Source organism: Aspergillus undulatus (genome assembly GCF_047715775.1).
Source record: "Aspergillus undulatus strain CBS 261.88 unplaced genomic scaffold BDV17scaffold_34, whole genome shotgun sequence".
Taxonomy (NCBI): domain Eukaryota; kingdom Fungi; phylum Ascomycota; class Eurotiomycetes; order Eurotiales; family Aspergillaceae; genus Aspergillus; species Aspergillus undulatus.
The window spans coordinates 132,914-152,929 of record NW_027396638.1 but is presented as its reverse complement, the minus strand read 5'-3'; the positions used below and the strand labels follow the sequence as shown (position 1 = coordinate 152,929).

The 20,016-nt window shown below is 52.5% G+C and overlaps 6 protein-coding genes across 6 annotated transcripts; 3 read left to right on the top strand and 3 right to left on the bottom strand.

Moving 5' to 3' along the window:
* Window positions 1-16: 16 nt before the first annotated feature.
* BDV17DRAFT_282662 (SIR2 family NAD-dependent protein deacylase) lies at window positions 17-1,155 on the bottom strand (the record flags this gene model as incomplete). Its single annotated transcript, XM_073760237.1, has 2 exons — window positions 17-973; window positions 1,033-1,155. The coding sequence occupies 2 exons, from the start codon at window positions 1,153-1,155 to the stop codon at window positions 17-19; spliced, it is 1,080 nt and encodes a 359-aa protein (XP_073614241.1).
* Window positions 1,156-1,655: 500 nt separating this feature from the next.
* Window positions 1,656-4,185, top strand: BDV17DRAFT_292626 (Golgi transport complex subunit COG4; the record flags this gene model as incomplete). The annotated part of the gene is made up of 2 exons (XM_073762411.1): window positions 1,656-2,861; window positions 2,908-4,185. 2 exons carry the CDS (start codon window positions 1,656-1,658, stop codon window positions 4,183-4,185), a joined length of 2,484 nt encoding a protein of 827 aa, XP_073614240.1.
* A 143-nt stretch (window positions 4,186-4,328) lies between these two features.
* On the bottom strand, window positions 4,329-6,846 carry BDV17DRAFT_127511 (ammonium transporter). Its single transcript, XM_073754097.1, has 4 exons — window positions 6,558-6,846; window positions 6,167-6,498; window positions 5,525-6,116; window positions 4,329-5,468 (listed from the first exon to the last, which is right to left on the bottom strand). Exons 1-4 carry the CDS (start codon window positions 6,667-6,669, stop codon window positions 4,852-4,854), a joined length of 1,653 nt encoding a protein of 550 aa, XP_073614239.1. The 5' UTR covers window positions 6,670-6,846; the 3' UTR covers window positions 4,329-4,851.
* A 2,142-nt stretch (window positions 6,847-8,988) lies between these two features.
* Window positions 8,989-13,142, bottom strand: pmr1 (Ca(2+)/Mn(2+)-transporting P-type ATPase PMR1). Its single transcript, XM_073754096.1, has 3 exons — window positions 12,727-13,142; window positions 10,147-12,661; window positions 8,989-10,093 (listed from the first exon to the last, which is right to left on the bottom strand). The coding sequence occupies exons 1-3, from the start codon at window positions 12,832-12,834 to the stop codon at window positions 9,522-9,524; spliced, it is 3,195 nt and encodes a 1,064-aa protein (XP_073614238.1). The 5' UTR covers window positions 12,835-13,142; the 3' UTR covers window positions 8,989-9,521.
* Window positions 13,143-13,385: 243 nt separating this feature from the next.
* On the top strand, window positions 13,386-16,085 carry BDV17DRAFT_266871 (kleisin alpha). The gene is made up of 2 exons (XM_073758313.1): window positions 13,386-13,992; window positions 14,052-16,085. The coding sequence occupies exons 1-2, from the start codon at window positions 13,729-13,731 to the stop codon at window positions 15,582-15,584; spliced, it is 1,797 nt and encodes a 598-aa protein (XP_073614237.1). The 5' UTR covers window positions 13,386-13,728; the 3' UTR covers window positions 15,585-16,085.
* A 140-nt stretch (window positions 16,086-16,225) lies between these two features.
* Window positions 16,226-19,475, top strand: BDV17DRAFT_266867 (MFS transporter). Its single transcript, XM_073758312.1, has 10 exons — window positions 16,226-17,041; window positions 17,104-17,248; window positions 17,299-17,543; window positions 17,600-17,632; window positions 17,682-17,768; window positions 17,818-18,227; window positions 18,280-18,391; window positions 18,463-18,596; window positions 18,795-18,867; window positions 19,171-19,475. The coding sequence occupies exons 1-10, from the start codon at window positions 16,620-16,622 to the stop codon at window positions 19,229-19,231; spliced, it is 1,722 nt and encodes a 573-aa protein (XP_073614236.1). The 5' UTR covers window positions 16,226-16,619; the 3' UTR covers window positions 19,232-19,475.
* The last annotated feature ends 541 nt before the right edge of the window (window positions 19,476-20,016 follow it).

The following is a 20,016-nucleotide window of genomic DNA, read 5'->3' as shown; positions in this document are numbered from 1 at the left end:
CTATATCCTTGCGACTCTATTTTTGAGCCAAATGCGGGAAAACATGAGCCAGCCCTGTCCCATTGCTCTCCGGTGAAGGCTGCATCTCTCCCAGACGCTCACGAACGCGTTTCTGATAAGCATCGGAGATCTCTAGCGTCTGATCTACCTCCACGGTCAGCCGGCTAATCTCAATTTCAAGTCGCTCTTCTCGCGTCTGAGGCGATGCTTCTTCCTCCCGAGTCTCCTTGCTTGGGTTGGCTTCCTCCCACAGACTCTCGAGCTCTTTCTCCCAGCCCAACGCCCGCGCGAGTTTTCTAACCCCTCTGTCGCAATCGCCTAGAATGAGAACATCGTCCGGACGAGATCCCATCCCACCAACTCTCTCCCGATTGATGAGCACGCGCGGGACGCCATCTGCAACAAACGCTGGAAGACTAGCAAATGGCTGCACCGACAAACTGGTCCCCATGACAATGCACAGGTCCGCCTGTTCAGGAAGCGTGCGGTTATTGAAGAACGATGAGGGTAAAGCCTCGCCAAAGAAAACAATATCCGGCTTCACCAACCCCCGGCACTCCGCGCAATGAGGTACTTCGCCTTTTGCAATCGCCTCCTTCATCTGATCCTCCGGGTATACCGCTTTACAGTCAATGCACCGCTGCGTCGCAAAGCTTCCGTGTGCTTCCACGATCATTTCACCTGGCACGCCGGCCAGCCGTTCCAGACAGTCAATGTTTTGCGTAAAGTGTTTGAGAAGCTTTCCCTTCTCATAAAGCAGTTTCACGAACGAATGCGCAATTGTAGGCCTGTACTGTCCTGGCGCTAGCTCTCGCGCTAGAGCATAGAACGGCTTTGGGTTTTGTCGGAAGAAGCTAATGTCGAAGACTGCTTCGGGATCTGGTAGGTCCAAGTGAATGAGGTTCGCGTATATACCGGTATCTGGGGATCGAAAATCAGGAATTCCGGCTGATGTGCTGATGCCCGCACCGACCTGATTGCAACCATTAACCATCAAAGCGGGGGAGAGGTCCTCGAAGTGCAGAGACATACCATCACCACCACGCGCCGTACTGGCTTCTCTTTGACATATTTCGCCAGCGCCTCTACTGTGCGCGCCTCCAACACCGACGGAGGAGTATTTTCGTCTACAATCGTAGACGATTCGTTGCCCATCTTACGACGACCACCAGACTCGGGCCTGGCGTTCTGGTGTCTGGCTCTGCGGCGGCGTCCGATTTTGACTGGGTGCAGATGAATGTATATGCGGTGTGTCAGTGACGAGTTCCGAGGAGTTAATTTAGAATTCTGTCAAGAGACGACCAGTTGACTGAATATCTCTGTATGACGTTTAATTTTGCCGCGATTCAAGAATCTGCCTGAGGCATCACGCATCTGGTGTCATTCTATATTGGCAATTGATGCTGAGAACTTTTGGCTAGGTCCGCTGGAAAGCATCAAAACGTATTCCAATAAATGCCGTTTCCTAGCACGAAATCGCTTTTTTCCAGACAATCTATATAGGAGCACGAGTCATGGAAGCTGCCACCCAGAGCCTCAGTTGTGTTCACCGCCTTCGCCTTCTGCCACATTGCTTGTTCTCCAGCAACAATCTCCTTCAGATCGTCTTACTGTTGACACCGCAGCCCTACCTGGATCGCTGTCGCTGCGGCAGAATGGCCAATCCAACAGCCGGTGCTCCCAATGGGCACTCGGGGACTTCTCCGTCAACCACCCAAGCTCCGAATTCGACCTCCTCTGACTCCGACATCTACAATGCCAGCTCCGTCGCCGAGATCAAGGCCACCCTGACCCACCTGCACGAGCAAGAGGCTGCAGTGACAGCCCGCCTAGACGCCCTTGTCGCCTCGCAGAAGGACTTCTCACGAGAATTAGGTCGATTGGATCTCCTCCGCGCAAACCTCGGCTCCCAGACTAGTACCACGCGAGCGGTCAGCAATGGCATGCTCTCCGGAGCCGCCGAAACCGCAGACCGCATCTCGAGTGCCGTCCGGCGTCTGGATCTCGAACAATCAAGAGTCAAAAACACACTCGCGGTAGTAGAGCAGGTATCGGAACTGAAAGCATGCGTTTTAGGCGTGGCGGGCTCAATGGGGGCGCCTCAGGACTGGGAGAGAGCAGCTAGCTATCTGGACCGGGCTGCCAAGGTACCCTCGGAAGTGGTCCAGGGGGCTTTTGCGGCAGAGATGGTACCTACGGCGGAGGTTCCAGATCCGCCGAATGTGACACTTGACAATGCAGCTGAATCTTTGTGTGGGTTGTTCCTGCGCGAGTTTGACAAGGCCGTCAAGGAGAGCAATGGGGCTAAGATCACGCGGTTCTTCAAGCTGTTTCCATTGATTGGGCGCTCGGAAGTTGGGCTTGATGTCTATGGGCGATATGTTTGTCAGGGCGTTGCGGCGAAAGCGCGATCGAACCTGAATACGGGAACTGGGCAGCAGGACAGCTTTTTCTACGCCAATACCCTCACAAAGCTTTTTGAGCACATTGCGCAGATAGTTGACGGCCACGGTGGGCTGGTTGAGCGTCACTATGGACCCCGCAAGATGAACAGGGTTATCGAGCGTTTACAGCTCGAGGCGGATGTGCAGGGCGGAATTGTTCTCGACACTTGGAGCGATGAGCGGCATATCGACCGGAAACTGATGGACATCAAGTCGTACGCTTTCACCTTCTTGGTTCAAAGCTTCCTTCCCCCTCAACGCACTGCAACGCCAAGATCGAACTCCCCTGCTACCCAGCAGAATGCTGCGGAAGACGAGGGCGTGGACATGAAGGAGATAGACGGACTATTGAATGAGATGACTGTCATGCTGGGCCGTTGGTCGCTTTACACCCGGTTCCTCGCTGAGACCTGCAATGTGTGTTTCTACTTGCCTTAAGAAAGATCGAGCTAACCATGTCCAGGCCAACGACGAGCGAAAGTTTGAATTGCCTTGGTTCTTGAAAAAATCGACGCTCTCCAAGAAAATAGGCGACAGGCTAATATCTCCCTTCAACACAATGACGACCTTTTTCTTCCGACGATCTGTCGAAAAGGCGTTCCAGCTAGATGAACAGCCATCAGGCTTGACCCTAGACACACGGCGGCCACTGAAGGCGGACCCTCCACACATCACATCCGCAGTCGACGACATCATGTATATTGTCAACAAGGTCTTACAACAGTCTCTTGCGACGTCACAGATATCGGTCGTCACCAGTGTCGTCCCAACCCTGTCACGCGTTCTTGGATCTGACTTCATCGGCATGACCCAGCGCAAGATGCGCGACGAGTGTTACCCGCGTGCCACCCACCAGGGCGCCAACCCCCCGGAGCACATCGTCATCTCCTTCCTGGTCCTGATCAACAACCTCGACGTAGCGGTCGACTACATCAAGCGTATAATCCAAAACATCACAGAGACCAAGAAAACCATCACCAACGCCGACGGCCAACCCGAAGAAACCGACCAACTCCGCACCCTCTTCCCCTCCCCAGCAGACGCAACCGTCGTCTCCCAAACCCTAACCTCCCTCTCCACCACCTTCTCCGCAAAAGTAACCGACCTCCTAACAGATGGCATCCAAGTCGTCTTTAACAACATCATCAAACACCGCCTCCGCCCCATCCTCGCCGACGCCTTCCGCGACATCGAATACCAACCCTCCTCCGACACAGCCCCACTAACAACCTACGCCTCAGACCTAGACTCAGACTCCGAATCCAACCCCCAAGACCCCAACGACCCAGACTCGCCCCGCGAACTCGTCCGTCCCCGCTTCGCAGCGGCCTGGACGGACCTCCTAGCCCCTATCTCGCGCATCCTCAACGCCACAGCCTTCGACCGCCTCCTAACCGTAACAATCGCGTACCTCTCGCGCCTCCTTGAGAAACGGCTCTGGGCATACACAGGCCGCGTCAACGCCCTCGGCGCAACACGACTAGAGCGCGACGTCTCCGGCCTCGTCAGCGCCGCTGTGAGCGTCGATGTCCCTTGCTCGTCGGGGTCCGGGGCCGGCGCAGGCGCAGGCGCGAGGTATCGCCACCGCGAGGCGTTCGGGCGCTGTCTCCAGATGGTTCTGGTTATGGGGATGGATGAGGATGAGTGGGATGATGTGCTTAGGGGTGGTGAGACCGGTGATGTTCTGGATAAGTTGAGTGCCGAGGAGAGGAGGAGGGTGAGGGGGATGGTTAGGCGGTAGGCTGGCTACTTAACCCTAGCCTAGGTACCTTTTCTTATTGCTTCCTTTTTCCTATCTTGTTTCGTGTATATAATCTTAGTTCTATGTAGTCACGGTTTGACAAAAAAAGGTTTGAATTGAGCATTGCATATTCTAGACTTATAAATTGCCGAATTCGATCACCACACCTCTATCGATGACTACCCCAACTTCCGATACTGAAACTATAAAGTCATGAACAATGAACAAAAGTAATAGACAGAGAATACTCCTATTAGTATATATACTATTTATGTATCAACCAAGCCAATCCAATCCAATCCAATCCAGGAACGCGTTTCCAAACCAGCTCCAGTTCCGTGAGGCGCTCAAAACTGTAAAGTAACAAAAAAGGGGGTCAACGCCTGCTGAAACAAACTCAAAGCTCAAAACTCGGTCTAAGAAGGCAAATTAGGTAGAGTGTACCCGTGCAAAAATATCAGATGCAGGAAATGGCTCAGCCAGGGGTAGAGGTAGAGGGAGGTAAGCAGGAGGTAGGGAGTAGTGAGATACAGAGAAAAAAGTAGGTAGAGAGGAAGCAAACAGAAGTGGATATCTCAAAACAAAAGACGCAAAAAAATGGGAAATGAACAAGCATCAAGCTAAAGTGAAACAGGAAATGCTCGACGCGCGATATAGCTTAGCTGTCTATGGCGCCGGAGCAGGAGCGGAAGCGATCTTCTCAGTCTCATTAGCCGGGATCGCCACTGGCCGGTGAGCTTCGTCCTTGACGTTGATCTCCTGGATGCCGGAGACCTCGCTGCCGCGGCTGTTTGTTACAACCGTCGGAGCCTCGCCATCGAGCATCATATCGCTGTGCTCACCGATTCCGTAGCGCGCGGCAGCGGGGACCTGGTGGCCGTCTTCGTGCTGGTCGTGCTTCTGGGGTGTCCAGGCGAGGTAGTCACGACGGACCTCGACATAGTCGTAGGCGAATTCACCGAGCTGGTCGTCGTCCATGCCGAGGAGTTCCGCTTCCTCGGAGGCGCGGAGCTTCAGGCCGGGAATGGCGTTGATGGCGTAAGCGATGATGGCGGAGACGACGAAGCAGTAGGCGGAGGAGGCGACGATGAAGGCGATTTGAATATAGAGCTGCTTCCAGTTGTGGATGAGCCAGCCGCCCATTTCGGAGCCAGTGTTGACGCCGTCGAGACCGACAATGGCGTCGTCCGCGAAGAGGGCATTGAAGATGAGACCGACGATGCCGGCGACGCCGTGCTCAGCGAAGACATCCATAGAGTCATCAATGCGGATCCAGTATTTTACTGCGCAAGTTAGCTATTTGCTCCAAGGCATACTTCAGAGAAAGTTCAAAACATACCCTTAGTGGAGTAGTTGCACACGATACCAGTCACGATACCAAGAACAACACTGGCCCAGGGAGGCAGGAAACCGGAAGCAGGAGTCGCAGCCACGAGACCGGAGATAGTGCCGGAACACCAACCTACCATGGACCACTTGCGAGCCAAGCGCCAGTCAAGAACAACCCAGGACATGGCCGCAAAGACAGCGGTCAAGTTGGAGTTCCAGCATGCCATGACGGCGCGCAGGTTGGCACCGAAAGACGAGCCACCGTTGAAGCCGAGCCATCCAAACCAGAGGAAGACGGTGCCGAGCAGGATGAGAGAAACGTTGTGAGGGCGAAAGTTGAGCATCATGCGCTCCTGGCGACGACCGAGAACCATCGAGTAGGCGAGAGCCGAAAGACCGGAGCAAATTTCGACGGGACCACCACCAGCATAATCCAGCACACCGTAGTTGAAAGCCCAGCCGTTGACGTTCCATGTCCAGCACGCGATGGGGCAGTAGACGATCGTAGCCCAGAGGAAAACGAAGACCATGGCGGGGAGTAGGCGTCCACGCTCAGCGACTGCTCCCATGATAATGGCAGCTGTAACTCCGCAGAATTGCATCTATACCAGTCAGCCTGAGATTGATACCAAACAAAACCGCGAAAGCATACCTGGTAAAAGGCGTAAAGAAGGTTAGGAACCAGAGGAGAACCCGGGCTGGGATCCGCCAGAACCTTCATAAGACCAAAGTTGCGCAGGTTGCCGATGAATCCATTGGTGGCACTGGGAGAGAAAGCCAAAGAGTATCCCCAGAAATACCATTGAAATGTGACGATGCAGAAAGAGCCCATACAGGCCCAGATCATGCTGAGAGCGGATTTGCGGCGAGCGAGGCCAGAGTAGAGGAAACCGAGACCGGGAATCATGAGCATGACCATGGCGGAGGCGACGATAATGTAGGCTTGATCACCGGCTTGGTACCATTTGTTTAAGTTTTCCACCCCTAGAGACACGATTGTTAGAGGCGTTTGTCGCAATTGCGGTCGAGAACGCTGCACATACGTGAATCACCACCCAGCTCGTTTGTAGCCAGGGTCGAGTAATCTGAAGGAGCACCCGTCCAGTTGTACGAGGCATACTCCGGGGTGAAGGGCGCCATGCCTTCGGTAGCCATGGCTGCAAGTGTAGGAGGTGAAGAGAGGCAGAGGCGGAGGCAATGGAGGCAATTGGCGAATAAAGTAGTGTGAAGCGTCCGCTGACTTTGCGATTGAGCCCTCGATCAACGTGGGCAGTAGCGAAGTCTCGATAGAATTGAAGATGGACGTCCACGGAGAGTGTGGAGAAGAGAACGCCACGGGGAGCGCAGTGGTATATAACAGAGCAGCCAAGAATGCTTCTGGAAGAGTAAGCGGGTGCGAAAAGATACAGAAAGATAATGAGCAATCGAAATACTAATTGAAAAGGCGGATCGACCGGTGGGCCCGATGCAGAGTTGGGAGACTATCTTCTAGCCTCTCGGATATTGCCCTTTCAGCTTACTCGACTCGAGTCTCTCTCTCTCTCTCTGAGATCAAGCTAGCAGCTTCAGTTCCGTGGAAAGACAAGAGTAAATCTCTTGGACTTGTTGGCGTCGAAAAAGCAAGCACAGAGAGATAGAAGATCAAGGGACCCGAGGGAGGCGCGATAATTGATAACCAATGGAGCCGCTCCCCAAATGCAAATCAAATCCAATGGAATAATCAAGAATGAAACCACATTGCACCTGGTTGTTGTCTCTATCCTGTTGTCTTTAACCTCTTCATCCTCTGTCCATGATGCTCGTGGCAAACCATCCCGGTCGTCCGTAGTCCGCATCTCCATCTTCTCTATCCATCAGTGGCAAGAGTACATTCCACAGTGGAATCGCCAAAGTGGAATCGCTGAAACACTCCGGATCGGCTCTAGTTTAGATTCATCCCAAGACTGATAGCTGTCCATTAGAACTGTAGAGTCGTCCGGTAAACTTCACCGCAGCGTCATGGTTCATCATTGTCAATACAATTGACATTGGCCATTGCCCAAGGAACTGATGCATCAAATCATCGTGATATTCAGCTCTATCTCGCCAAGTGAGACCTTGGCAAAGCAAAGACCAGAGTCTCGAGGCCGAAACCGCTCGTCTGCTTCGAGACTCGCGAGAAATTACTTCATCTATTTATGCTTTAAGCTGGCGGTTCCTGGGCCTGATGTACAGCGACACCTATCTACAGCTTCTCCATCCTCCGCATCTTCAGTTAATCTATCTCCGCGATAAGTGATAACCTCAGCGGCCATGAGCCGTCAGCGCCCTTGGGGCTATAAGACAAGAAGGGCGAGTCTTATCAAGTGAGGTCAAGTATCTCTCAGGTAACACCAACAATCCGCGCCTGGGCCGTTATCATAGGGCAAAGATAAGGTCCTCCCGCCACAGTGGGTCTCCGCTCAAAGGCTAACCCGAGTTCGGTCCCAGGGCTCCATTTTGAGATTTGCGACTGATAAGAGCTTGACCAGCCAATCAGAAAATCCGTTCGCCTTCGAACTTTTCCTGAATCTCCCGGCTGTCCGCTATTCGGTCGGGCAGAGTAGGAACGCACACGGCGGCTCAGCCCAACTCCGACCCAAGCTGGGGCCGACCGCCGACGAGCACACGAGCAGCCCGAGTTTCGTCCTGTTTTCGTGGCCGACGGTATCGCTGCTTGGCGATGCTATCTCCAACCGAAGAAACGTGGTCAATTTGTCGGCTGAGACAGACGCCCATCGCTCTCAGAATAACTCTTTTTTAAGAGACCAGCGCCACCAGCTTACAGGGATGTTTTCTCCGACTCTGGAGGATCTCCGCAAAGAGGCGTTCGATTCGAGATCATCTTGAGTGGGGATTTACGCAACTCCACGTGGATTATCCCATCAGCGTGGTCGCAGACCCTGCCCTAGCTGTACGCCAAGGTCGATACCAGTCGAGACTCGAGCCTAGATACACCGGGGAGAAAAGAATGGGAGTCACCCCCACGGGACTTTTATCTTTGGCTTCTACGTTCTGGGGTCTGGGCAGCTGTGCCTGGCTGCCGGGTCCTGGTCGTCCTGCAGAGTGAGCCTGAGGCGGGGCAGCCTTTGATCGACGGGAAGAACCCCTCTAGGGCCTCTACAGGTTTGCACATTAGTAGCATCTACATAGACTCTTCAGCGTACAAAGTATTGCACATTCATGTCGTCTTCTCTATACTTCAGAGGTCGAAATAAGATGCGGGCATCATGCGATAGGCTTCGACGATCCCTTGGCATCACCAAATCGATGTGTCATGGAAACTCCTCATTTGCACGTCCAGGACTAGATCGCGATAACATCACTGACTGTCCTATAGACACCAAAGCATCATGGTAGAGAAGTTCCTCGCGTACTGATTTTGGATGGTAGTGTAGTGTAGTCGCAGTAGTCGGCACTGGTATATGTATTCGCCGCCCCCGCCCCCCCGGTGCTCTCTTTCCATGCTCTATCTTCGTCCTGCGCCTATATTCAGCAGTCTACCAAAATCCATGCGCCGGGGAGGACATTGAATTAAACCGAGGATGGATAAGGAGTAACACAACCGGACATGGGAAACTTCTAGGCCGATTTTATCCTACTTGGGTCTTTCGTGATAGTGACTGGCAACCCCAGGGGGTTCATTATATATATTGATTGCCGACATATGCGTTCGACTAACAGAGGTATACCTGTAGTTACTGCCTCACCGACCATGGCCTGAGAGCTTCAGTTTGGAGAACACAGGCGTTAAAAGGTAAAAGGGCGTGGCCTGTACGCTATAACGTACGTCAGCTTTCAATGTCCAGGAGTCTACAGACTGGCCGGACGGGAGGAGTCAGGTCAGCATGGCTGACAATTCACCGTAGCCTTATCCCTCGACGTTGTCTACCAGAGCTCAATGAATTATATCAAAACTCCAAGGCCCAGATCATTCCTCATCATTAGGTAGCATTATATAACATGTACAAGTTCTATACAACACATATCTACACATTGACACTATATCCAACACCCACTGCCCGCCGCCGCTGCAGTGACTGATAATATTTCCGCCCCTCGTCAACCCAGAATACCGTGCTCGAAATGCACACTAGTTTGAACAGGTGCGCCAGATTCAGCGGCTCGGTCTGGAACACCCGCTGCAGGAACGGGAGATAGATGACGCACGCCTGGCCCGCGAGGGACCCGAGCACGGCGTAGCTGAACATCTTGTTTCCGAAGATTTTGATCTCGCCCCGGAGGACTGATTTGCTTTCGCTGCGGCAGGTCAGCGCGTTGAACATGTCGAATAGGACGAAGCAGGTGAATGTCATTGTTGTGTCGTGGGCTGTCACGATACGGGAGCGCTTGCCCGTCTGCACGTCGTCGTCGTCGCCCATTTCGTAGATGTAGATGGCGAGGGTACCGAGCATGATCATGACGGCTGAGGTGAGGACTCGTTGAATAAGAGGTTTTGTGAGCACCCGGGCACTCTTGGGTCGAGGAGGCCGACCCATGATCGAAGGGTCAACAGGCTCCACGCCAAGAGATTGTGCTGGGGGACCATCCATGAGAATATCTAATTTGAGTATTAGCAAAAGAACAGTTGGAGATGTGATAAGGGTGGCATACTGATCCACAGAATCTGCATTGCGTTCAGCGGATTCTTGAACCCCAGAGTGGTGCTCAGCAGAACAAGACTCAGAGCGGCAACACTGGTGCTGAGTTGGAAGGTGATGAAGTTTTGAATGTTGTAAAAGATACCTTTGCCCTGTTCAATGGCCCGCAATATCGTCGAGAAGTCGTCGTCGGTTAGAATCATGTCGGCTGCTTCTTTGGCAACATCCGTGCCAAGCTTGCCCATCGCAATGCCAATATCAGCCTTCTTTAAAGCAGGCGCGTCATTGACTCCGTCTCCCGTCATCGCGACCACATCGCCGCGAGATTGGAGAGCACGCACAATCTTCATTTTGTGGTCTGGACTAGTGCGAGCAAAGATCGAGACTGATGACAATGCTTGCGAAAGCTCCGTGGTGCTCATGCGGTCAATTTCTTGTCCGTTAAGAACATTTTGCACTCCAGGCGCTTCAGTAATGGGCATACCGAGCTTCTTCGCGATCGCAACAGCCGTGGTTTCGGCATCACCGGTAATCATGATGACTCGTACGCCACCGGCCATGAGACGGCGAATTGCCCTGTGAACATCCTTGCGAGGAGGGTCGTTCATGCCCACTAAGCCTGCAAAGACCAAGCCGCTATAGCGATCGTCCTCGTCGCGCGAACTAACCTTTGAGGAAGGGGTAGCAGACCGGCTTCCGAGCGCTCTTCCTCTAGACTCCCTTATTGCGCCGCTAGCAAACGACAGGACCCTGAGTCCTTCCGATGCCATGTGCTCAGCAGCCTGCCGTACGGTTTGCCGCCTTCGCTCATCCAAAATGACCTCCTGGCCATCTCTAGTCAGATAAGTATCACAGCGCGCCAACACCTGTTCCAGAGCACCCTTGATGTAGGCCATACTAGATCCTCCTGCTGAAGCCGGCGAGTCGCCAGGTGTTCCACTGCCAATGACCACTCCCATCCACTTGCGTTCAGAGCTGAAGGGGGTTTCGGCAACTCGAGCGCATAAGCGGTCCCGCACATCATCTTCTCCGAAAGCGTCAAGCAGGTCCAAGATGGCAACGTCGGTTGGCTGACCGACCCACCTACTCTTCATCGACCCTGAAGAACTATCGTCCGTGGAAGATAGCACAGCAGCAGAGGATGCGCTGGCTGGTGAGTTCGCATGCATGCGTGATAACCGCGCATTGTTTGCAATGTTGCCGATACGCAGGACAGTACGAGCCGCTGGCCCTGGCGTCAACGACGCAATGTCGTTGTGAACCTCAAAAGGCTCAGGGCAATCAAAATGCCACATTTTGGTAACCGTCATATGGTTCAGTGTAAGTGTTCCCGTTTTGTCGCTGCACACGACATTGACCGAGCCCAGAGTCTCGACACTCGGAAGTCGCCGCATGATAGCTCCTCTCGAAGCCATGCGGAGTACACCGAGGGCGAGAGTAACAGTAACAATAATTGGGAGACCTTCTGGAATAGCAGCAACCGCTAGCGAAACGCCGATTGTGAACATATCCAGAAGCTTTCGGCCTTGAATCAGGCCTACAACGACGATCAGAGCGATGACACCAAATGAGATGTAACTTAGTTCTTGGCCCAGGCGGTCCATTGAGAGTTGGAGAGGCGTGCGCGGGCTCTCGATCTCCTGAAGTGAAGCCGATATGCTGCCGAACTCCGTCTTAGCACCAGTACCTATGACAATACCTTGACCATATCCAGATCGAACCAGTGTTCCCATAAAGGCAATATTGTGTTGCTCATTCAGACGTATGTCGGCGCCGACTGCACCGCTGGCGGGAGCATCGTAGAATGGCGACCTAGGTGGGCTCACAATTTTAGGGGTCGGTGTCGGCAGATTCCTTGGGTTGCGAATTGCATCCGGATACTTTGCGACGGGCTCATTTTCGCCGGTCAAGTTGGATTCATCGATGGTCAAATCCGTGGCAGCGGTGATTCTTATGTCGGCGGGAATCCGATCTCCGACAGCGAACAGTACCATGTCTCCTGGCACGAGCTCAGCGGCTGGCACCGTGGTGGATGCCTTGACAGCTGCGGAAACTGTACTCGAACTCGGGCTCTTGCTGCGAAGATCGCGCATCTCAACTTCCTCGTCTGGAGCTGCCTGAGTAGGGTGAAGGATCGGAGGGCCGTTCGACGGAACATCGCGTATGAGGTGGGCATGATGCGGGACTAGACGATTGAGAGCCTCGAGGGACTTTTCTGACCGATATTCCTGAACGAAACCAACCGTGACGACAATTGTGACGGCAAGTGTAATGCTAATCGCATCGTCCAAATTTCCCATAAAGAACGAAATTGCCGCGGAGGCCAAAAGGAGGAGGATTAGCGTTTCCTTGAACTGCTTGAGAAAGCGAAGCCATAAAGGCTCCGGTTCCTCATGAGGTAGCTCGTTGGGTCCATCTCGGTTATAACGAATCTCTGCCTCTGCCGGAGTAAGGCCATGGGTAAGGGAGGTCTGTAGGCGATCTGCGGTCTCCTGGGGGTCTAACTGCGAGTATGTAGAAGTCGAAGCCTAGCACATTATTGATTAGCCATTAGACTGAGCAACGGCCGGAACGAAGATGATCGAGCACTCACAGAAGGTTGCACACTGGACCTCACGCCTGCAGGCGTTGCAGATGGAGATATTGAGCCAGAAGCCTGGGCATTATAAAAAGGTAGCGCAGGCGTAGCGGACCTTGACATTTCTCATGCTTCGATCTGAAGACCTTTTGAAACCGGAGCACTCGACTTTTACCGACCCATGGAGTTGTGCAAACGATTTGGAAAGCCAATGTGCAAGGGCACTGGTCTAAAACTAGTCGCTTCGAAATGTATCAAGGTCCCAGTCTCGATGACGGAAAAGCCACGTTCTCCGAATGCGACTTGGCTGTATCTCTATCACCGGAAGAATGAGGGCGTATAGCAAGAATCGGAGCAAACAAGCCAGATAAACGATGCTTCTGGGATACCAGGGTCGCTAATCGCAAAAGGGGGAAATGGACAGATTCTAGAATTTCATCTCAAACCACTTAGGACTGCAGCATTACCGGCGTCGGTAATGTTGACACTACTGGACAGCCCAGCCAGGCTTAGACCCGGAAGAATGTTGGACCGGAGCTGTTCATAGAGCTGTTCACACATGCACGAGCACCTTCATAACAGGGGTGACCAGCGCTGCTTACTAACATGCATAGCATCACCCAGCCACCCGTGACCATCGCCAAAACGACGCGCCCAAGCAACCCCCCTCAATTCTCCAACCTCCTCCCTTTCTAGCTGCCCCTTTGATCACTCTTCTGCGCTGAGGGTGCTTTGGCGTCAATACCACCTGCAAACTTTGTCGTTGTGATATTACGTGGTTTATTGACACTTTCTTGGGGTTTCTAACGTCACTTTCGCCGGATTTACCTCAGGCGACAGAGCGACCGAGCTCACCGATCCCGTTTGTTTTCTGCTATCGTCGCGTCGCCCACCAACTGGTTGCCAGGGACCTCCGCCGCGAAGCACCCCGCATTGGGGTGATATTGTTATATCTCTTGGAGATTCTTTTGCATTGGATACATTGGGTGACTGTCTGGTTTTGGAACCCTTCCAGCCATGTTCTACTCGGAAACCTTGCTGTCCAAGACCGGGCCGTTGGCCCGTGTCTGGCTGTCCGCCAACCTCGAGCGCAAACTATCGAAATCGCACATCTTGCAGTCTGATATCGAGAGTAGTGTCAGTGCCATTGTCGATCAGGGACAGGCTCCCATGGCTCTGCGATTGAGTGGTCAGCTGTTGCTTGGTGTCGTTCGCATCTATAGCAGAAAGGCGCGCTACTTGCTGGATGACTGCAACGAAGCCTTGATGAAAATCAAGATGGTACGCCTCAACTCTTTATAATTGTTGCACTGACATATTCTGATTATGTCTCGATATAGGCTTTTCGTCTCACAAACAACAACGACCTCACAACTAGTGCTGTAGTCGCCCCCGGTGGTATTACTCTGCCTGACGTTCTGACCGAGTCCGATTTGTTTATGAACTTGGACTCTTTGCTTATGCCCCAGCCGCTTTACCTGGAGCCGGAGGGGAAGCGACCGGGTCCATCCATGGACTTTGGAAGCCAACTATTCCCCGACACCGGATTGCGCCGCTCTGCTTCCCAGGAACCCGCTCGTCTGGAGGACCCTGGTGATCTTGATCTTGATCTTGGACTTGAAGACACCGATATGACTTTCCCCCCTGATTTCAGCATGGAAGTGGGACGAGATGCCCCGCCTCCCCGCCCAATGGAAGAAGACAACTTTAGTGATGCCGGCAAGCTTATTGATGCCGATGCCGGTGACTTGGGACTGGACCTCGGTGACAATGACGCTCCAATGGGAAACGCGGATTTCGGAGTGGATGATTTACAGGACAACATCGTGCCTCTCGATGAGACAATTCCCTTCGGCGAAGACACAGAACTCCCTAACGCTGACGATGACCGTTTCGAGCGGGAGAGTACTCTCACAGAAGCTTCTGAGGATATGATGGAACGCCTAAACTCGGAGCATGATCGATTCCAGCTTGGCGAAGAGGAAGAGGAAGAGGAGGATGCCACTATCCAACACGCCCAGCGCGCCAAGCGGAGAAAGCAACTTCCTACCATTGAACTTGACAAGGAGGCAGAGTTTAAGGGAAACTCCTACTTTAAGATTCAGCAGGAACAAATTTCCGAGAGCCTGAAGCCTGCGTCTTTCCTACCGCGCGACCCTGTTCTTCTCACGCTTATGAACATGCAAAAGAACGGTGACTTTGTCTCTAACGTGATGGGTGGTGGACGCGAACGTGGCTGGGCCCCCGAGATTCGTGATTTGCTGTCCTTCGATACTGTCAAAAAGGCTGGTGAGCTAAAGCGCAAACGCGACAGTGGTATTTCTGATATGGACGTCGATGCCGCTAATGCGCCGGCTCTGGAAATCGACGAAGAGGCAATCATCCCAGTGGACGAAGGTGTCAGCCTTGAGCCGACCCTGCACCAGCGCTCTGAGATCGAATTCCCCGGCGACGAAGAAGACCAGCTCCGCCTCAGTGACGACGAAGGAGTTCACCAGCCACTAGACGATTTCGATGACACCATTGAGCCCGTTGACGCCAGCCTAGTATCATTAGGTACGAAACGCGCGGTGCACGTTTTGCGTGACTGCCTTGGTGATGCGGAGCAAAAGAAGGCTGTCAAGTTCCAAGACCTCCTCCCCGAGAAGAAGTCTGCCAAGGATGCTTCGGGAGCGGCCTCCAAGGCCGATGCGACCAAGATGTTCTTTGAAGTTTTGGTCCTGGCCACTAAGGATGCCGTCCAGGTTGAACAACGCCCGAATACTGTTGGCGGCCCGATCAAGATCCGCGGCAAGCGTTCGCTGTGGGGTTCATGGGCTGAAGAGGATGCCAATGGTGAAGTCGCGACCCAACCCAGTCAGGTTACGGCTTAATGTTCTTTCTTCATTGTGGTTTTGTGTCAATGTACAGTGATATAATGTCTTTTCCCTTCGTCGCTGATTACTTCTTTTTCTCACGCTCATGGTTCGAACGGGTTCAGGAGCTGGACTATGTTGGATTTTTCTCTGCAAGGGATTCTGGCGTTGGGGCCTGCATGTTTCTTTTGCAAGGCCTAAAAGGTTTGTTTGGTCTGCAATCGGTCTTTGGGCGAGCGCTTTTGGGCGATTTGGTAGGATATTCTTTGTGTTAGTAGACAATTAAGCAGAATTCTTCCCACATCCACTGCAACTTTTTTGCTGTTTATGTCCTAGAGTTAGTCCCTGCAGCGCCTTGCTGTGGCACATATTGCTTTTGCTGCCACGAGGCCGGAGAATTTGCCCCAATAACGGGCTTCGATGCCAGGGCCAGCTTAGACTCGGCGTCTCCTACTATAGACCACGCCGTATACACTCCGTAGCTACATATTAATATGAAGCGAGCAAGGATGCTTAGCTTGATCTGTTTGAGGCTACTGCGTAAGCCATGGATAGAAGCTTACAAAAGTGACTAGACAAACTAAGAGAGCTCTAGAAATACTAGCACGTCTTTCGGCATCCTCTTTCCGAGCTCATGACTCCAACTCTCCATAAGCTTCGTCCATCCTGCGCCCTACTATTCCCTCATTCTCCCCACGCCCTGCCAGAAGAGACGCGATGTACGGCCGTTGATTTCTAATCTAACTAATTCTTGACTCTTGAGTCTCTCAGGAGAACGTCAATCTTTCAAGAGTGGGGAGGACCGGCGATCGGAGACGACCTACTACTAGCTTTAAATCGGCCATAGAGCCGACGAATGGGAACGGCGTTGCTCCCGCCCTGAATTATTATCGTTGCAATATCCTTTGGCCAAGCTATCTTATTTTCTTTCTTTCTTTTATTTTTTTTTGTTTTGGTGCGATATCCTATTCAGTTCAAGAGCTTGACGGACGGTTACCGAATACCGAATCTATCCATGGAGTGCAGTGTTCTGGCAGCTTGGAACAATTGACCATGTCCGCAACACAGCCGGCGGACTTCTCTGCATATGCTGGGAGCTTCCAGGAATCCTCAGACCAACGACATTCCGACAGCGAGAAAAGCACCGAAGAAGGCATCGACCGGGAAAAGTCCAATGATGCTGTGGAAAACGGTTTCGCACCCATCAAACCAGCGACAACGGCGGACAACACGCATTTACAAAGACAGCATAGCACTGCGTCTCGGCCGGTTGAACGGAGCTGGTCCCTAAATGACGGATATAGTTGCAACAATGAAGTGGACGCCGAAGCAAATATCGGAGAGCCTCATGGTACAAATGTCGAGTCTGACTTTGTTGTGCGCTGGGACGACAACGATCCCATGAACCCGCGGAATTTCAATACTGTGAGAAGATGGATGATTGTTGTCATTTGTTCAATGGGCTCTCTATGCGTGTAAGTTTTGGCGGGCATGAACTTTTACCTATAATACTGACGCTATTGCTCTCTGCTTTTAGTACCTGTACATCTTCAATGTACACGTTCACCTATGATCAGTTAACCGTGGAGTTCAACTGCAGCCGCTTGGTTGCGACGCTTGGCTTGTCTTTCTTCATCTGGGGCCTCGGAATTGGGCCGCTCGTCCTAGGACCGCTATCTGAGGTACGTTGTGTTATCATGCCCCTTCGAGAGGTTCACTCACGCTTTGGTAGTTCTATGGCCGCAGGAACATCTACCTCACCTCGTTCTCCTTCTTTCTGATATGGCTCATCCCCTGCGCCGTTGCAATGAACATAGAAACAATGATTGTCTGCCGGTTTCTCAATGGACTTGCCGGTAGCGCCTTCCTATCTGTGGCGGGCGGTACAGTTGGCGATCTTTTCAGCCGTCAGGAATTGGGAGCGCCCATGATGCTTTACTCCAGTGCCCCATTCATTGGCCCGGAGTTAGGCCCACTGTACGTTTTATGCAGTGCTTTTCTTTCTCAAGATGTGCAGGTGCTAATGCGTCCAGGGTCGGTGGATTCGTGAACCAGTATACGACATGGTACGTAGCTTCTGATTGGTGATGGCCAGGTACTGACGGCAATTGATAGGCGTTGGACGTTCTATGTGCTTTTGATATGGACTGGCGTATTGCTTGCATTGTTAGCACTGTTCGTTCCAGAAACTTACCACCCGGTGTAGGTACCCCAAGGCCTTGCTGCTACCAGGCACTAACAGGCTGTCCAGACTGCTCAGAAGGAGGGCACAAAAACTGCGAAAAGAGACCGGGGATGATCGGTGGCAAGCACCAATTGAGAAGATGGACCGCTCGATAGCAAGGACCGTCCTGCAATCCCTGTATAGGCCCGTCCTGTTATTGACGCTCGAGCCGATGTGCTTGAATCTCTGCATATACTCTGCCATCCTTCTAGGCATCCTTTACCTCTTCTTCGGCGCTTTTCAGCTGGTCTTCGGCAACGTGTACGGCTTCGACCTTTATCAGCGGGGTCTCGCGTTCTTGGGCTTGTTCGTCGGCATGGCTTTTGCTATAGCCTCCGATCCGCTCTGGCGCCGAGTCTATCGAAAGTTAGAGGAGAAGCATGAGAGGGCGGTAGGGGTTGCAGACGACTTTCAGCCAGAGTGGCGGCTACCTCCTGGTGTGTACAGACTACACAACCTACTTGTTGAGACGTTGCTAACCGGTTCCAGCAATCGCTGGAGCACCGCTTGTCACCATCGGTCTCTTCATCTTCGCCTGGACTATTTATCCCCATGTCCACTGGATGGCACCGATCATTGGCAGCGCGTTCTTCGGGGCGGGGTAAGTTTGTTTTGAACTCGACTGGCTGTCCTCCGTTAGCAAGCAGACTCATTGGTCTAACGATGATCCAGCACTGTACTCATATACTCCGGGGTGTTCTCCTTCTTGGTCGATGCGTACCCCCTCATGGCAGCAAGCGCGTTGTCAGCAAATAGCTTTGCTAGAAGTAGCTTCGGCGGCGTTTTCCCACTGTTTGGGATACAGAGTAAGCATCCTGGATATTCACTCAGCTCCCCTCGTGTTCGTGTTTTTGCTTTTGTTGGTCATCGGTTGGCATGATTACCATGGCACTCATCGAGTATCTATATGGTCCCCGAGTCGGGGACCACCCAGCATTTGCGCAACATGAGCTCGTTGTTCTAGGGTTAGGCCTTGACCGCCAATTGCTAATTGATGAACGCAGTGTACAACAGACTGGGATACAACTGGGCGACCTCATTACTTGCTTTCCTGACACTGGCGATGGCACCTTTCCCGTAAGTACTCACCTACACCATGGCCTTTCGAGAAGGATCTTCTTGATCGACTTCCCCTTTCTCCCCTTCCCTTGCGGGTATCAGCCTGTGCAGCACGCTGTGGCACTGGGTTCAGCCTCCCTTGCATGGGTCATTCTGCAAGCCCATGACGGCATGGCGCATCTGACGTCCCAGCGTCTGGGCTGCTTTCCAACTCCGATGGGCTCACCAACCCTGACTCATTTTGTGCGATGCTGGCGCCTGCTGGGTAAAGGTATCTTGTTGGACAAATAAGCTAACCTAGATGCCTGTGGCACTGGACAGGTATATATTCTTCCGATATGGCAGTCGAATCCGGAAGAAGAGCCGATTTGCTACGGGGTAGGCATGCCTGATTCAGGTACAATGAGGTTGTGCAATGAATGCAGGTTAGACTTCTGTCCAGCGGGCTGGAGTTGTCCTACAAAGGGGATGAGCTATCCTGGGCAAGTGACCAGGATCAATTCTGGGATATGCATATACATAAATTCTACCATTTAGATTCCGATTTCATATTATGTACATATATGGAAGAGAGAGGTATTTAGAATAATGGCATTGATCACGCGCGTTCCTGTCTTTGATCTATCAGCTAGAACCAGTCGAACTGAAAAATGCCTAGAAGCTGTAGTCAGACAAATGCATAGCGCGCTCCAATAGTAAGGATGCTGTAGCATGAACCGGTCAGAACGCCAACCGAAGCATCGCAATCTGGACTGGAATATGATGTCTGAGCCACAGCAGTGACCAAGACGGCAAATCACACGCACAGCACGCGCACAAATGACACCTCGTTCTTCTGCTGGGACTTTGTGTTCGCTTTAGCAGAATTAAGAAGACGAACAGCCGTAGCCGAGGCTGAGGGTAGCAGTAATGGCTCTTGAATGGCTTCATGTCGGGCAAAGACGGCGCCGGGTCTTTTCGGGATGGCCTTGGTATCTTACTTAGCATCTAGAAACATAGCTTCACGATTTTAGGTGTCGGACTTGGATATCATGTGAAGCTGGATTCGGTTGTAGTCAGTTGAATCTAGGTGAGCGACCCCGGCATCTGAGAGACGGATTGTTACAGATCCTGACCTTGTCTTTATTATTTATTCTTGACTGTCAGTTCTATAGCACGCGACTGTGT

What these genes read in the sequence shown, in the direction of transcription:
- BDV17DRAFT_127511 (XM_073754097.1), bottom strand. Translation starts at nt 6,669, where the DNA reads ATGGCTACCGAAGGCATGGCGCCCTTCACCCCGGAGTATGCCTCGTAC. An exon ending in CGAGCTGGGTGGTGATTCAC is followed by an intron (nt 6,499 to 6,557) that starts GTATGTGCAGCG and finishes TCGTGTCTCTAG; the next exon opens with GGGTGGAAAACTTAAACAAA. An exon ending in TTCTTTACGCCTTTTACCAG is followed by an intron (nt 6,117 to 6,166) that starts GTATGCTTTCGC and finishes TGACTGGTATAG; the next exon opens with ATGCAATTCTGCGGAGTTAC.
- pmr1 (XM_073754096.1), bottom strand. Translation starts at nt 12,834, where the DNA reads ATGTCAAGGTCCGCTACGCCTGCGCTACCTTTTTATAATGCCCAGGCT. An exon ending in GGTCCAGTGTGCAACCTTCT is followed by an intron (nt 12,662 to 12,726) that starts GTGAGTGCTCGA and finishes ATAATGTGCTAG; the next exon opens with GCTTCGACTTCTACATACTC. An exon ending in AATGCAGATTCTGTGGATCA is followed by an intron (nt 10,094 to 10,146) that starts GTATGCCACCCT and finishes TACTCAAATTAG; the next exon opens with ATATTCTCATGGATGGTCCC.
- BDV17DRAFT_266871 (XM_073758313.1), top strand. Translation starts at nt 13,729, where the DNA reads ATGTTCTACTCGGAAACCTTGCTGTCCAAGACCGGGCCGTTGGCCCGT. An exon ending in CCTTGATGAAAATCAAGATG is followed by an intron (nt 13,993 to 14,051) that starts GTACGCCTCAAC and finishes GTCTCGATATAG; the next exon opens with GCTTTTCGTCTCACAAACAA.
- BDV17DRAFT_266867 (XM_073758312.1), top strand. Translation starts at nt 16,620, where the DNA reads ATGTCCGCAACACAGCCGGCGGACTTCTCTGCATATGCTGGGAGCTTC. An exon ending in CCAGAAACTTACCACCCGGT is followed by an intron (nt 17,769 to 17,817) that starts GTAGGTACCCCA and finishes CAGGCTGTCCAG; the next exon opens with ACTGCTCAGAAGGAGGGCAC. An exon ending in AGAGTGGCGGCTACCTCCTG is followed by an intron (nt 18,228 to 18,279) that starts GTGTGTACAGAC and finishes AACCGGTTCCAG; the next exon opens with CAATCGCTGGAGCACCGCTT.